General features: G+C 46.9%; 1 protein-coding gene across 4 annotated transcripts in view; it reads left to right on the top strand.

Annotated features, from left to right (window-relative positions):
* Med (Smad/Smad4 homolog Medea) overlaps positions 1-17,049 on the top strand; it is a 48,387-nt gene extending 31,338 nt beyond the window's left edge. For all 4 annotated transcript variants that reach the window (XM_077627219.1, XM_077627217.1, XM_077627220.1 and 1 more), the window contains one exon: positions 16,781-17,049. In XM_077627219.1, the coding sequence (XP_077483345.1) occupies positions 16,781-16,992 (212 nt within the window). In that variant the 3' untranslated portion in view covers positions 16,993-17,049. The remainder of the gene's footprint in view (positions 1-16,780) is intronic.
* Positions 17,050-17,471: the final 422 nt, after the last annotated feature.

Here is a 17,471-nt window from a genome sequence, read left to right as displayed (position 1 = left end):
AACTGGTAAGAACGTTGAACGTTTTATGATAAGCAGTGGCTTGTTCTAAAGTGCTTCCTCTGAGGCTCCATTGCGGGAGCACATTAGGCCTAGCAACACCAAGCAAGCAACTATCCACTCTCACCTGGCATGCCGGTGAGCAGCACGTCGTTGCAAGAAGTGTAATGCTGGCTAAGGTGCACTCTAGTCTAGCTGTGCAGTGTCAGTGCACGTTACAAAAATACCAGGTTGTTGAAATTATCCACAGGGCTCCACCGCGGCGTCCCTCGTAGCCTGGCTCGCTTAGGGATGTTACCCCATGAACCAAACCAAACTTGCACACTGACCGCGAACACTGATGGCACCGCACAACGGTACTCGCGGAGTCCCATATAGTTCTATCACGGAAAAAATAAAAGAATAAGAAGCACCTGCGCTCAAAATTGTAGGGAAGCTGTCTTGTGAGTCGCACATTTTGTGGGGATGCTTTCTGCTTTCTTGTTAGTGCAGAAAGGCAGGGCACTTTAGCGGCTACCTACAAGATCTAATGCTGCCAGATTTGAGCATCACGTGCTTCATGTACTATCGCCTTTGGCAGACTGAAAGGCACTTGAGTGCAGATTGCACCCGCTGGTTGACTCGGGGCGGAAACTGCATTTTCAACTGACACGACATCACATCACACATTATTGGGACGCAAAGGTAGCCAGATATTGGCGCCATGTGTGCATTGACGGAAAGGCACGTGGTGCATCTGGTCAAAGAATTGGCAACAGCCACACTGTAAAAGGAATGATGGCTACCTAACTGGGCACCTTGGGAGTGCTCGGAGCCAGAGGGAAAGCAAAAAATCAGGAAACGAGCGCAAATAGCAGTCACTGTGGAAGAGGAAGAAAAAGGTGGTTAAAACAGAAAACTAGACCAGCGCCGTTTTCAGGCAGGATAGGTAGGATTTATTCCCTTAGTCTTCAGCTCACTTCATGGATAGTGCGATGAACATTGTTTGCCATACTCCTCTCGCTGAAAGGCTGTGTTGGTCATTGTTTTCATGTAACATATATTTTGGCACACATAGCATGCTTGCATATCTTTCGTATATTGGGACACTTGTGTTAAGGTTAACTTCTGATAAGATGAACAGATTTTCATTCAGGGACGAGCTGAAGGAAAGGTGCTCCATTTTGTGTCCGTGCACTATGTTACTGTGTAATTTTACTTCATGAGTGGGGCTGAAGAAGGCGGGAGGAGTGACTGATGTGCATAATTCGCATGAGGTTTCTTGCTCTACGTTAGAAATGTCAGTATTGTTAGGCTGGACTATTTTAGACCACAGTTATTTTGTAGACATTCCAGTCTAACAATTTATACCGCAGGTAACACTAGATTAATTTCAGTCTCTTGTGTGTCTGAGGCCAGCGAGACTCCTGATGTAGGTGAGCAGTGCACTGTCTTTACATAACCATCTGTCTTCTGGGTCAGGCCTGGATAATAGAGGAAATGCATCTCTAGTTTGTTAGGCCCAAGAACCTAACTGCTGCCAAGTGCCTGTTTTTTTTTTTTCCTGCGTATGCTGACTGCAAGCTTTCAGCAATAAACACGCTTCCTGTAAAGATAATGCTGTGCAGTTGAGCCCCCTTTAAATAATATTGAAGTGCCAATAGAGGGTGTTATTGTTTATGTGATCGATGATTGTAATACCGTATTTACTCGCATAATGCTCGCACCCCTCACATTGGCTATCAAAAATTGGAAAATTTTTTTTCCCCCACATAATCATCGCACCCCCAAAATTACTGCCGCGAGCCGTCTGCTTGTCGTAGCGATCGCCATCTATTGACTGCGGCCACAACTAACTGCCATGGTTGGGCGCGCGTGCTACTAGGCGGCGGTACTGTGCTATCATCTGCTGCCACCGCCGCTACCGCTCATCCACTCACCACCGCTACGCCATTTTGCAAAGGTGTCTCCAGCTCTCCGGTGTCTCGTAGGCCTCGTTTGCCTTGTTTGCGTGTTGCACCGTGCTCTTTGTGCCGCTTCGCCATGGGACGCTACGCAAGCTACACAGCTGCTTTTAAGCTAAAAGCTATTGAGTATGCGTTGGAACATGGCAACCGCGCCGCCAGCAGACAGTTCGGCGTCAACGAGTTTTGCGTCCGGTATTGGAGACGGCAACACGACGAACTCAAGACGACTGGTAAGATGCGCCGGGCCTTCCGTGGACCGAAGACTGGGAAATTTCCTGCCGTCGAATCCTCTTTACTGGAATATATCAAGGCTCGACGAGCGGATGGGTGTGCTCCAGAACCAGGCGCTCCTAATCGCAAGAGAGGAAAGCATACCGGTGCAAGACTTCCGCGCTATTAACGGGTGGGCCACACGATTTATGCGGCGCAATGGATTCTCGCTCAAGAGGCAAACGACGCTTTGCCAGCGCCTGCCCGCAGCCTATGAAGAGAAAATAGTGGACTTCCATCGATTTGTTATCAGGATCCGGCAGGAGAAAAACTTCTTGCTCGGAAGATGAAGAAACCATCGATTCCAGTGTCGACACAGGCTCTGATGAAGAGTAGAATTGCCTGCAGGACGTACGCAACGCGAGTAGTGACGGGGAGGTTGCGCGCGGCAAATAAAGTGCTTTAGCAGCTTGAGCTTACGTTCAGCCTGTACTTTCATAATGAAGGTAAGTTACGCTTGAAAGTAATCTTTTTGTTATATTTACAATTGCGGACCTGACAATCCTGATCTTGCACCCATTCATCTTTGCATTTAACACTCCGAAACATTTGCTTGAAAATTTTCCCCGCATAATTATCGCACCCCCAAACTTCGCGTTGATTTTCAGGGAAAAAAAGTGCGAGGATTACGCGAGTAAGTACGGTATAGCAGGGTAGTGCAGAAGTAAAGAAACTTGAAGAATGTCATTGCATTTAATGATGTACTAGAAGGTGGTTTACACTAATTTTTTTTTAATGCTAAACAATCTGTAATCAGTTAACCAGATAGCAGAGCTGGAGGTAGTTGCTAATGTATGTATCATTTCCGAGGCCTCCTAATGCTGCACTGAGTGCGCAGGTTTTTGTTGGTCAGCACTATCATTGCTGCCCACAACATTTACGCCTGTGACAGTCACCTCGTTAATAAGGTTCACTTGTTCCCTCGATTAATGATTAAGAATTTTTCCAATTTCAGTAGGTGTCTTCATAACAAATTAGTGGCGACTAAAGCTCCGTAATCAAAACATGTGCGGGGGCTTTGCCCGACACACTGCCACTGCCTACAACACCTTTAGCGTACGGAACAAAGGCCACTTTGCAGGACAGTTTGAATGGTGTAGGATTGAACTGACCACGCGCAGATGATGATCTGCGCAATCATTGGCAGTGCGAAGGTGAACTCAGATGCGAGTCGGCATTTCTGAGAAGCTGCGTCCATATTCAGCAAAGCCAGCTTAACAATGCTGTTGATACCACTACCTGTAGTTTTACAAAAATACGCCTTCTTCTGTGGGGCAAGACCAGTTTTGCTTGATGGAATGGGAAAAAAGGTCTCTGCAGCTATGCTGCCTATGCACGAATCCAATCAACCGGCCAACCCAAACATTGAAAGGTGTGACAGGGTACATGGCCAGTCCATGATGCAGTACCTCGCAGGATGGGACGCATGCAACGATCGATGCCAGGCACGTGATTAAATTAAGAGAACGAGGAGTTAGGGTTATCGTGCAGCATGTGTTGTCTAATCACAGTGTATGCTTTCATCTGGCTGTGAAAGAATTGGTGATCGATAGGTGGTGCTCGGGCGATGAGCACATCGACTGATGAACAGTCTCCAGCGCAGGACGAGATTGCGTCACTTCTTATGATTTGGTTGCTGCATGATGAGATCCTTTCTTTCATGACTCATTGTAAAAGAGAACGCATAGTTCTGGTGAAGTGGAAAGGAAAGACAAGACCAATTGACAAAGCATTTGTCTTACTCCTCTCTTTATCTGTCCCACGAGACCATACATATTTTCAGGGACTGGAGTAACCAGGAAATAAAAGGAATAATCTTGGCGCATAGGTCGCCTTTACACTTTACAGCACGTGAGTGTGACTTTCACCTCCTCAAGTACGGTCTCAAGCCACTGTTAATAAGATATTAGCTTCAGCTGCAGCTCACATATCCTGGAAACGTTTGGTACTGCCTAAGCTGGCTAGCCTCGTAGTGAGCTCAATGAATTCGCTAGACATGGTGATGCTGAGCTCGCATGGATGATTTTTTTTCTGCTTTCTGTTGCATTCTTCTAAAGCCAATTTTTTTCACATCTTATGTATGGGAAATTTTTCATTCTTGTTGCATCTCTGGTTAAGTCTGCAGTTGCTTAGCGCGCATTACCAACCTCGGGATTTTGGCTCTTGCATCTTAGGTGCATCCGGGTACGTTGTTTGTGGCAGTTCGTTCTATTCGGAACTCAGTGCCATAGCTGTAATTTGCAGTCTTGATCAAAAGTCTTAAGGCCACAGGCTTAACAGAGCCATTATGGCATTATTAAAGACCGAATAACTTTGAAAATGCTAGTAGAACACAAGCAAAAACACAACAGAACACAAGTAAATGCTAGCAGAATAACACAAGAAAATGCTAGAAGCTTCCTGCTTGACTTGTGTTTTGTATGATCCACTACATGGAGCATTCTAGGAACATTCATTTCACAGCAGCTGAACACTGTGGCCTTAAGAAGTGAGCCTTTATCCATACTAGGCAAGTGTTTATTATAAGCAGACACATCTGGAGTGTCTGTGTTTGCACTTTGCTATTTTTTTGGTGGTGTGGCATGGCAGCCCCAGTGCTACACCATTCGTTGACAAAAAGGTAAAAACACTATACGTCATGCAGGGTTAGCGCAGGCGTGCGAATCTGAGGAGGAATCATCAAAGACGATGCTTCAGCCAGCCCCAGGAATGTTGAAGGTTAGTCTGGCTCACAAGGATATGTAGGCTGCTAAGTGTTGAGCAGCCGCTGACTGAGACGAACAGAAATCTAGGAAATGTGGCAACTGGCTGACATAAATGCGGTACTGGAGAAGTTTTAATAAAATTTTTGGCACATGTAAAAATAGTTGCAGAGCCATACAAACACATTTTAGCCACTGTGTGAATATACATAAAATACATATATGCTGTTGAAGTAAACACTATGTGATGTATTTCATTTTAAGTGTCTTACCTGAAATTATAGAGCACAAAGTTTAAAGCTCTGCTTGATAGATCTTCAATTCATAAGGCATTGCGCATCGGTTAAATTTTGTTCCTGCTGACAACAGAACTTTTTAGTGTTGCTACGTCTTACCTTGCACCATGTTTGCAACCATATTTTCAGTATGTGCAGTCCAGAGCAAAAGTTTATGGGATAACGATGTACAAAAAAAAACAATTTATTTCAACACCATCCTGCAAGCCATTCACCTGAAATGCTTTGCAACTACAAAGGGCACACACACTTTATCTTCTAGTATCAGTATCGCGTGATTTGGCAGCAAGGCAGTGCTACAGTACTGTACAGGTGACTCTCCATATGAGGGCCTTCATGTCATTGCCAAAAGGCAGTGCAATGAGGAAATCTTCCTTTTAAATTTTCCTCTTTATCATAGCACGCGGGTGTCCTGCACTGATGCTTTGCACATTCCAAGGAGCCAAGGAGGATGTGGCTTTTTACTATGATGGGCAAAAGTGAACTATCTCTTGCAGTGCACACTACAAGAATCAGTGCCAGTGCATGTTTGGTGTTCACGTTAAGAGGAAGTACTGTTCAATTATGATTACAGCGGCAGATTCCGGCGGTGGTAGGCTTATATTATGCAGTTATATGAGCCTTCTAGGATATGTGATTGCCAATATAACTACATGAAAGCCTTCACTGCCTATGGCTTATCCCTGTTTGCTTCTACTGTTCATTTCGAACATTGCTTTTGGCGCCCCATGCTTCAAGCAATGGCCAGTCTCTATCTTCTTGGATTGCTTTATTGGCCACGCTACCATGGAGGCCTGAAGCAAGCCTGCCAACTGCCATCAGCTTTATTTCAAGTGTACAGTTCTGCTAGATCCCAAGCTCACAATAGCGTTTTCAAACATCGAGCCTACCCTACTATGCCTTTCCAGAGCTTGGTAATCGCTTCATATTTATTGCATCCGTTCAGAGCCGTATGTTTCATGTTGCCTGCAACTTTTTTTTTCTTTCCTACAGTAGAATCTCGTTACAACGAACTTCACGGGACTGCCGAATTTAATTCGTTATTTTGAAATATCTTAGTACTGAAAAACCATTATTTTAATGTCAGTAATGCATCACAAGAACTAAAATTGCATACCTTTGCAGCAGATTTACGTGTTGGTAAGTAAATAATAAACGATAACGCTCGGCACAGTTCAACTACAATTTATTGCTTGAAGAAGTCTGTTATCTTCTTCTGGCGAGTAGACGACAAGCGCTGCAGGACGAACGCCTCCACGTTCTCGACCTTCCTGTGCACGTCATCGGGGACATCTTTGCAGCGCCCAAGGAATGATCGGGTCTTCTGTAGAAAGACTAGGACATCCGAGCCGGAAACAATCTCTTCCTCTTCGTGCGCTGATCCAGTGTCGGCATCGTATTTGTCACTACTACATTCTTCTTGCTCATGCACTTGATTCACGATGTCTTCGGTGGTGAGCTCCGCGGATGTAGCCGCCGCGCTGTCGCTGTCCACATAATTCGAAAGTTGCTGTCCACATAAGTCGCTGTACACGGTAGTTGCCCAGCCGCAGACGTTTTCTTGAGGGAGCCAGCTGCGACTCTCGATGTAGTTTTATGATCTTGTCCCGATCTTTGAGCATCGTTGCCATTGTTGACTGTGTGATGTCAAGCTCCCTGCGCAAGTCCACTTGTTTTTTTCCAGCATTCAGCTGCGACAGAATGTCTACTTTTTCTTTAAACGAAAACTGGCGTCGCTTCTTTTCAACGCGGGGGCCAGGAGAACTCATTGTCAGCAAAGCTAATGTACAACACAATCACAGCGCCGATAATGTTGCAGATACTACCGTTCGCTGTCAACGTGGTGACACTGCGCTGAATAGGCTTACGACTACGGCGCAGTATGCGACCACACGCTGGATGATGGATGGATGATAATTGCCTTACCCTTTGTATCGGGCGGCAGCTTGCGCCGCCTAGCCTATATTCATTCAAGGCGACACTCGCGTTGATGCCGATGCTGCTGGGGCTGTATCCATTGCAACGGGTTCCCCAGCACATAGCTGCTGCTTCGGATGATGATGATAGGCATCAGCTTCAGGGATTAGGTACGAAACTTCGACGGAACTTCGTAATAACGAAGCGTCTTGCGACGATTGCGAGATTAAATTACATACATTATTCTGAAATATTCGGTAATCTGAAATTCATGGTACTGAAAGTTTTTTATATTAAAAATATAGGCATTTTGGCGAGGATTTTAAAAAATTCGTAAATCTTAAAATTTTGTTAATCTGATGTTCGTAGCAACGTGATTTTACTGTATTAGCTTTTCTTCAAAAGAAATTTGTTAGCAGTGACCTTAGCGACCTCCAACTTCATCATCAGCGTCAGTGAGCTCAAGCTGAACTCTGTCAAAGATATGCGGGGAGTACACTACCCGATAATCTAGCTTTTAGCACACTCTAATTCCACGTCTTGTGATGGGGGTTCTCTTCATCGGCTGCCCCAGTGCCTGTTGATTCATGCCTCAACACTACAATGAGAGAGTTCTTGAAACTTCTTTCAGCAGTGATATGCAGCCATAATTGCGCAGTGTGTCATGCAGCATTCCTTCTACTAATGTTTGCAAAGTTTAAGCAAGTTGTTCCGGGATATTGGTTCCGTTCTGCAAAAGCTCGTGATGCTTAGCACTTTCGTGTTGCAACGGAACCTGCGAGTTCAGTTCGTTACTGCCATTTCTCTGCACTGCATTCAAGAACTTCTCCTGGTGGTTAAGTCCTCTTTTTTATTTTCTACTACGGTTTTGTTGCACACTCCAGGTTCAGTTTGCATCCTGGCACACACTTCGGCACACCTGCGCAGCTGCTGAGCTCACACCTTTTTAAGTACCACATTTGAAAGTATGTGTTCCGTTCAATAGAACTGCATTACAAGCATTGCACGAGAACGGCCTTTTGGCTCTTGAGTCACTCTTTGCCTTCACTAAATCTGTCGCCTTCACCTCTTCGCTTCTTTTGTTGTTTTCGTCAACACTACACCATGTTACTCAGCAGAAGGGAGCATTGTTCATTTTGTAGCTGTGTGGGGCACCTTCAGAAGGTTTGCAGCTAGAAATATTCACAGGTGGCTGTCCACCAGACAGAGCTTGATGACCCATCCGATAATGAAGCCATTGACATTCTGCCTCTTCAGGGGCCTTCACGTTCTTGCATCCGCATAGACATTCAAGCGGGCTATGTTACCTCACCCTTCTTGGCTTACTGTGTGTCGTGTGCCTCTGTCTTGTTGAGGCAAGTTTTTTGAGTACTGCTTTCTTGCATGATCTATTCCTGTTCAGTGTTGTTTATCATAGGAGGTTTCCTTTCAAGGTTCTAAAGCAACGCTGCTTGTTTATGTTGTTGAGAATGCGTCTTCTCTCATCGGGCTAGCTAGACGGTATCAGTGTCCACACACCACATCAAAAGGTGTTATCTGCAGTGCTTTCATTTCTAACATGCTTGGTTATTGTTTCACAGCAGCCTAGCAGTTCCAGCCTCCCACAAGACGAGCCTCTAGAATGCAGTGCTGGATTTTGAACACTACTGCTTTCAGATTTTCAGCCGGAGTGCGTTTCAGTGGGACAACACTTAAGAGCACATTTCCTGGTTCTGCAGCGTTGGTGTAGAAAAATGAAGGAGTGCGAGAAAGGAGCGAAGGAAAATGTGAGTGGCGGTGCACCGCCGAATTAGCTGAGTGCAGAGATTTAAGAGCCTTCACCCGCTTTCTCGCCCTACATTGTTTATCTTGTCACACCATTTGTTCAGAAAAGGCATTGTTGGTTCTGGCAGCGGACAAGGACTGACAGAAGCATAGGTGGACGGTGCAAACCATCTGTGCGCAGTAGCACGTAAAATGTTGCAGCAAAATGGAGAAATTGAGAAGATCCCGCTTCCGTCCTGCGATAGCTAATTCGCAGCGGAGAGGATCTTGCAAACAGTTGTCGCGGAATGTCGCGTTACGCAGGCTTGGTAACTGTCAGCCTGTTTGTTTTTTTTTCTCTCTTTACTCAGTGTTGATTTTGTGAAGGGCTTCGCTCACCGTGTCAGTTTTCCAGCCTGCAGTGGCAAAACTCTCCTTCCCTTGACTATACAACTCTCGTTCCAGACACATTCCACACCTGGAACTCGTAGTTGTTTTCAGTGGGGTGGATGCCCATCTGTGAAGCCAAGTTGTCTTGATGATTTATGCTCATTTTTATTATGCTTCCTTGTTCTTTTGATGCTGTTTATTTTTTTGTGCATGTGTGTGATGTTTATTACTCTAAATGTCAATATCTAACTGACTGAAATTTCTAATTTAAAAGCTTACTAATAGACATGCAAGCATTCACACTAGAAATAAGAAGTTGCATAAAATCTCGGATTAGGGTTATGATTTTGCCTTCTCCATTAGCCACTATAGATGCTTATATGGCAGACCCTTTTTAAGCTGTGCTTGAAGGGACCACAAGAATTTGTTCATCATATCAGAAGTGCCCCCAAAAAGGCTGTGTGAGCATGCAAGCTGTGTCCATAAACTTTGCATGAAATAAGCTCAGGTCATCCCAGTTGAAAGCAGCATTGGTCTGCCTTTTTTTCTTTTGCTGTTTCTTTTTTCTTTGCGGCCGCAACCTCTTTTATTTTCATTTTTTCCCTCCCTTCGGCTTCGAGTGTTTCGAATGTGTCCAGCTACCTAAACGAGCAGCACAGGCTCCGAAATCGCACGATGTTTTTTATTGCGTAATCATTAGAACACCCATGTCAGAACCATCTGTCCGTCTGAAGCCTCGATCGAGCACAGTTGTCTGAGAGATAAATATCATAGCTGTAGCAGTAATAGTAGTAGCAGTAGTAATAGTAGTAGTAGTCATGCCAAGAGAAGTAGTAGTAGTATGGTAATACTAATGATAATTAGTGGTTAGTAGTAGTAGTAGTGAGTAATTAGTAGTTGTAATAGATGGTAATAGTAATAGTGATAGTTTTCAATAGTGGCAGTGATAGTAATAGTTATAGTTAGTAATAGGTGTACTTCACTATTACTGACCCTTTAACCACTGCGCTAATACATTTCCGCATCTATTGCATTGATGGCCGCTATAACGCAGCTGTTACCAACTGCATGAGCAGGCGGTGCAGATATTTATCCATGTCACATTTCTGCACTGCGAAAATACGTGTGCTGTTCTGTGTCAATTGAGAAACTGAGCACGCGCGGTTCTTGAAGCGCGCGACACATAGATCTGGCGTGTCAGATCCCCGTGTCATGCTCAGGCAAGCGTGATGGGGTCCTGCCTTTCCTGCATCCACAAGGACGCTCCCCACAAGAGCGTCCCGTGTATTTAATTTTGACCGAATGTGGGGAACTTGCTTGCGCGAACGCGTTTTTATTTTTTTTTCTTGCTTGTTCGAGGATTAGGCACTCTGTGAGTACTGTTTACAGTACTCGCAGTACAGTACAGGAGTCGCCCTGATTCGCCGTCGTTGTGAAGGTCTGTCTTAACCGAGGGACATGTGAAACAGTTCGTCCTAAGGGTTTGTGCTATCTTTATCAGTTTAAGTTTACGAGAAACCAATTTTTCCAACTTTGTTCTTACCTGAGAATTCTTTATAACGAGAGCCTGTAAGAAAATTTTTTAACTTCTTTGGCTGCAGTTTCACCTGTTACTTCATCTGACAGCACCACAGTTGTCATTTGTTTTTTTTTTAAAGGACAAAAATTGGAGGGAACACTTTACCTTCGTCTTAAGGGCATGACGCGATAGCATAGTGGGTTAATTCCCATTAAGCAGAATGTTATTCTCTACTTCACATTCATAGGTACCTGGGAGTCCTCATACCCATCCTGGTGCGGTGGTGCTGCGGTTAAGTGATACGCCACTGTTCTGCGATGGGCCAATGGCAGGTGTTCCCAGCGGTGGGCCTTGTGTGGCCGAGGTTGCTCTTCCTGAATGACCAATCATTAATTTAACTGCCGCCTGCTACGGTGAGCAGTTTGCTCACTATCCGAAGGGCAGGTTGTGATGAGTTCGCAAGGTCATGCGACCTAGGTGGCCTACCTGCCTCCTAGGTTGCTCTCTGGGCACCACCTGCCAGAGTCATGCTCGGGATTTTTCGCTCAACGCAGACGCCGGATTGTCTGGACAATGAGGCCTTTAACGCTATCGCGTTAATATGCATGTTCTCTTCATACGCCCAGGATGTGTAGGGTGACTTCCATAGCCTGAATCAGCTCAGTAAAAAAAAAGGGGGAATTTTTTGAACATAACACTTATCTGCTGCTGGCAGCTCCCTTGTGTGAGTAGAAGTATATTCACAAACGTCTATATGCGGCTGCCTTGGACGTGACTATTTGCATGCACCTAAACAATTTTTCAACAAATTTCTCGATTGTTGACGGTGTTGTAACACCAGGAACTGCAATGCCTCCGGGAGCTGAGTGTTGATGAAAGTTCACAAATGCTGCAAACAAGATGAGTTGCATTTAGTTGTGGTGTTGTGGGTTATGAGCTGTGCAGGCGTAAGCTGCTAAGCTTGTTTTTCCTGTGTTGTTTCCATCGGCGCTGAAGTATGTGGTGTCTTACCGGCAGTTTCTGATGAGCACATGGAAGGGGTAGGTTGATGTCTGCTACTTTCGGCTTCATATATCCATTTGTGTGAACACGCGCGTTTCATGCATATGCACATTTTCCTGAGCCTTTTTTCGAAACTCATGCCCTCAGTTGCCATGCATTTCTAGAGAAGCACAGCTTGGTGGTGGTCATACGCTGATATAATTACAAGGGCAGAACAAGGGCTGGTTGGGAAGGTACCTGTTGTATGTAGGTTGAAATGATGTCAGGTGATGTTAAGGCGTCATGGTTTTGGGTTGGTGACGGAGACAAGTAGAGGTGCCGTATTCTTGAGACGCACGAAGATTAGTAAAACGCACTATACCGAAACGATGACTACAGAAGCCTCTTGTTTATCACAGCGGAAGTTATCGCCTAGGCTTTGTCGACATGAACTCTGATTTTGTTGGCTTGGGCAGACGTTGCACGCAACTCTGAGCTACGTAACCGGCAAACTCGTTAGGCTTAGCCGCGAGGCAGCCTTCCTTTTCGCCTATCGTCATTTACTGGCGTTGTGTGCAGTTCTGTTGGTTTGCCTGTGACGCGGAAACGGCTGTACTTTAGCGAGCTTCGGTTTGCTGTAACCACGCGCCGCCTACGGGCTCATGTTGACTCGAGGCAGGCAGGCGTTATTCCGTGCCTGGGCGCCATCCGAGCGACGGCTTTGCGCAGGCACTTGGCGCCTGTGCGCGCGTCACGCCGTCCGCGATGGAAGCCTGCTTCCGTAGCGTGCCGGCTAGGGTTTACTGTTAACGATGTTTGCACTGATAAACGAGCCGTGGAGCACCGGCTCGCTGTGTGCCATGATTGAGGGCCCCTCTTTAACGAGTGCAGCGTTTTTCGGACGGGATTTATGGCGCGCGAGGCGCTGTGCCGCCGTGCGGTTCGTTGGAAGCACGACGTGCGACTGGCCGCGAATGGCCACGTGCTGCATTTCCGGACATCGTCACCTGAATTGTCTGTGTGTGCACGTGATATTTTTTGCTGTTCTTGTTCTTTTCCCCGCCGAAATTTGTGCGCCAGGGTGGAGTTACTGCGACCCTCCTGTAATCAATCGCCCACTGCGTCAACGATTATTTTTCAGTGATTGCGCCTGAATCGCTCTCGCCTTCTCGGTTGCCTGCGGACTCAGCTGGCCTTCTCGTTTTTTTTTTTTAGGAAGGGTTGTAATGTTGTATTATATTTTGGGACGTTTGTTTTCGACTGAAACCCGGTTTCAATCGATTCTTACACCCCTAGCAGATCTCTTTGTAATCGAGTTAAACCCATTTTTTTTTTTAAACCCAATACCTAGAAAATCTTGTGTCAAGTTCGCAAAATACGTGTTAGAAGCGAGAAGCCAGAATACAGGCACTAACAGGACGTTTCACGGCAAGCTCTACTCAACACTAACGACGCCCTGATCCAAGGCTGTTGGCCGTTTCAAATTCCCGCTGTGATGTTGAACGTGTTCGCAATGTTGAAAGGCAGGCAAGTATAGCAAAGGCGCGCAAGTGTTGTACCGACGTGAGCAGGCTTGTAGATAGCGCTCTCGTGGTGCTCTGCATAGGAAAGGTTGCGAATTTGTAAAGCGGGCAATGACTTTCAGGGAGAAAAAACTGCTTCCGCGTACCTATGAGAACGACAAGGCTGCGAGCGCCGGGCCCCTAACTTAACTGATGCGCATAGATGTCACTTTATTCGGCGTTCTGCACAGCACGCCACACCAGCTCTGTAGACAAGTCTGCTCGCGTCTGTGCTCGAGGATGGTAGCGCACACGACGTGAAAGTTTTAATAACAAAAAAGTTTTTTATGACACCGGTTCCGCAAGTTGACGGAGCAGCTGCGCAAGGCCGCCGCTGGCGCTCCGTCAGAGGGCAAATGTTGAGGCTTCACTCACACCTCAGGCTTTTCAGCTTTGCTAGTGAAGCATTCTTTCGCACTAAAAACTTGCCGACGGTGCCCCACGTAGGGGCCTTTAAGGGACAATAAATGAGGATGAAATTCTGGAGAAGCGTGCCGTTAACTGCTGTCGCGGTGGCTCAGTGGTTATGGCGCTCAGCTACTGAACCGGAGTGCCCGGTTTAGAACCCGACCCCGGCGGCCGCGTTTCAATGGAGGCGACACGCAAAAGCGCCCGTGTGCTGTGCGATGTCAGTGCATGCGTTAAGGATCTCCAGGTGGTCTAAATTGTTTCGGAGACCTCCACTACGGCCACCGCTTTCTTCTTTCACTTCCTCCTTTATCCCTTCCCTTATGGCGCCGTTCAGGTGTCCGCCGAGATGTGAGATAGATATTGCGCCATTTCCTCCCCTCCCCCCCCCCCAAAAAAAAAGCAACCAACTAAAATGCTGTCGCAGTGCAAAAATGTTTACTGCGAGTTGCTCTGTTCGCCAGAGCTTCTGACTTATTCGTTTCGACATTTAAATGCAAGAATTTGTTTTTACCTACTTTAATCACGTGACTTTTTTTTTCTTTTTTTGCCATCAACCCCTCCGTCCTTCACCTTTATCCGGCTGCTGGCCCATGACAGTCAAAGCTGGGCAGTACGGCCCGCTTAGCGATATAAGCAATTGAGACCACTCATATACAAGGCGCAGCAGTCTACTGTACTAATTGCGCTCGTGCTTGCTCGTACTGTATTTGCTCGGAACGAAACTGCGTTTTGTTGCCGGGCATTGAAAGAAAATGCCATATATATGTATGGAGAACTTAACGAGAAAAAAATCTCAGTTGATTTGGGTAATTGGGGAAAATGCAGATATGTGCGCTAGCATGACGTCAATTGTCGGTTGGAGCCACGACCTACTCGGTAGTACCAGGCTACCACCTAATTACCACCCCAATTTCTTCTTCCGTTTAGCTACTGTGAAAGCATCATTCGAATCACGTTCTCACCCTAACCACTGCTGATCATTCCGCTTAGTTCTGTGCGCTTAGGTGCGGTGCCGCCTAATTAGCGGCCCAGGTTCTCTGCTGGTTACCACCGGCTACTTCTTGGCAAGTAAGCCACCCGGTGGGCGGGTGAGCAGTGGCACAAGGCAGGTGCTGTGGCAGGTGTTGCCATCGGTGGGACTTGGGTTGGCTTGCGACCCATGTTGCGCTTCCCGAGCAGCCTCTCACGATTAAGTGGGCTGCCGCCTGACACTGTGGGCAACCCACCGGGTGGTGGGCAACCTGCCACAAAACCGGCTTCGACGAACAGATAGACAGACAAACACACAACGCCCACACGCGGGGAATGGCCACTGTAAGGGCTAGTGCACACAAAAAAAAAAAAGGTACTGCACGCATTTCACCCGCGGCGACATCGGCAGAAGGCTGTGGTGCTTGCAGCAACTCAGACAAACCGTTTGAAACTGTGCTCCTCGAGGCCTATCGGAGCTCCAAGCTGCTTCGTATGCCAGTAACTGAGCCTAACAGTTCGACCGTTAAAAAAGCGCTTTCACGTAGCCTTATTGTTTGATATTCGGGACTGTATATCGTTTCATTCGTTGTGCGCTTCGCAGTTATGCATTTTTGTTTGGTTTCTACCGGTGTTCGACGGTGTAACGTTAGAGTGTGTATGCGGGAAAGCAAAAGGCCCGCGGAGACTAATCTCATCTGCGATTCAGCTTCTCCAATCTCATTGCGATTCAGCTTCTCCTTTCGCCTGGTAATATCTCCTGTTCATTTTGTGCAGCGTAGATTGATGTCTCTGTAAATATTTCGCACTGCAACCCGTCACTGAACATCAGCCCCATTTTGTCATTTCTGCTCATTTGTTTTGATGTCGATTACACGCGGTCTTCGAAAGTAGCTTTTTTTTTCATTCCCCGACAGCGTGGGCTGCATGCGTCCGTGGTTACGGCCGTAGAGAACAACCTGATATTGGATGTTCCTAAATCCGTAACGCCGCGGGAGCGTAAGCAGTGCGCTATAGCTCAATAAAGAAATGCCCGTGTCTGAACAATACGTCCTGCGATACTCCGCGAGCAATCTCGCGGAGTTGCCTCTGAAAGCTTTCTACCTGCTCGAACGTCCCTCGAGGTCTGTGCCGTCGCAATGGCGGAAGGGCTGCTTTTATGCCTGCGTTTGGCGGCCGAGAACGGTCCGCGATATGACTTATTGCCGTGAGTTTTCGGCATGGCAAAGACGAATGACTGATCGACCCGGAACAGTATAGGCGGTACACGGTTATGGTTGAATAATGCTCGCATTCTGAATTTAACCCGAATGTAGGTAGACTCCTGAGATGATCTAAAAGAGGGTTTAGGGATAACTTGAGTTTTAACTGGAAACTCGGCTGGACGACGCATTATAGTCGGTGAATGCATAATATGATGGCGCGCAGGCCGGCACAGGCACGCGCTATGTCGTGATCGCTGCAGTGTCTTAAAGGGACACTGAGCAGAACTCTATCAATTTTTTTTGTTAGCAAAAATCTGATAGTTCGGCATTTCATGGCTTTGTTGCCGCTTGTCCGGGCGTGAAAGATGCATTTATTTCGAAGAAATTTGGATTCGAAGTTGAAAAAGTTTTTCCCGCCGCTCTGATTCAAACTCGGGAAACTCTTATGACGCCACGGCAACACTTATGACGTCACAGAACGGAGTGACGTGAATCGTGACGTAAACGCTAGCGGTGCGGTGCACAATCTTCCTTTGCAAGCCTCAGCGATTCGTGACGTCCATGAAGTAAGGAAAATTCCTCCAAGGTGGCGCCTCTTGTCCAAGGAAGTCATCACGCTTGTACTTGCGAGATTGGCCTGTGGCGGTGATACCTGTATTTTGGTTCTTGCTATTTTCTACATTACAAGGGCTTTGTTTTCAGTACGAGTGGCTTTTTGTGATCAGGAGCTGCTATTCTATGGATACAAGCCAACTTCAATTTCTCCTCAGTGTCCCTTTAAAGGCAGCAGCAGTCACGCAAGCCATGCGGCTCCGCCGTGCTAGCTGCCGAGCTGCTCATTCACCTTTCCTTGTGGTGCCGTTTGCGTGCAGGTCTCTCGGCGGCGGCGGGCATTGGCGTGGACGACTTGCGGCGGCTGTGCATTCTGCGGCTGAGCTTCGTCAAGGGCTGGGGCCCCGACTACCCTCGGCAGAGCATCAAGGAGACCCCCTGTTGGATCGAGGTGCACCTGCACCGCTCGCTGCAGCTGCTGGACGAAGTGCTGCACTCCATGCCCATCCACGACCCGCGACCGCACGACTAGCCCCCCTCCCTTCCGTTGTGTCCGTTTTCAATCAAAATAAAAACGACCCTCAGAACAGGGCTGGCCCGCTGCTTCGAAGGGGACGTCCGCCGCGGAGAGGCCGCTTCACGGCTGCGGCTTCTCACGGGTTCACTGGTTCGGCTGGTTTGTTTGGTTTGGTTTGCATACGCTATTTAGTGAGGTCGAAGCGCCACGTGCCGTTATTTTGGGGCGCAGGAAAAAAAAAAACGAAGTCAGTTTAGTTTTCAACTATTTTATAGAGAAGCACTGCCACCTTGTTATTTAGGTGGTCGAAATTTCCGGAGCCCCTCACTACGGCGTCTCTCATAGCCTGAGTCGCTTTGGGACGTTAAACCCCCACAAGCCATTTAGTGAAACTTTAATTTATTAAAGCCATGAGGTGCTAAATTAGTTGGAATTATAGACCTTTCCATCGGGCGAGAAGGATGTCGAAACGTCCCCTCTCTGGGCTGTTGCAG

The sequence above is a fragment of the Amblyomma americanum genome, chromosome 6 (genome assembly GCF_052857255.1).
Source record: "Amblyomma americanum isolate KBUSLIRL-KWMA chromosome 6, ASM5285725v1, whole genome shotgun sequence".
Taxonomy (NCBI): domain Eukaryota; kingdom Metazoa; phylum Arthropoda; class Arachnida; order Ixodida; family Ixodidae; genus Amblyomma; species Amblyomma americanum.
Note: the sequence above shows the minus strand (reverse complement) of the source record. Positions and strands in the feature narration are given on the sequence as shown.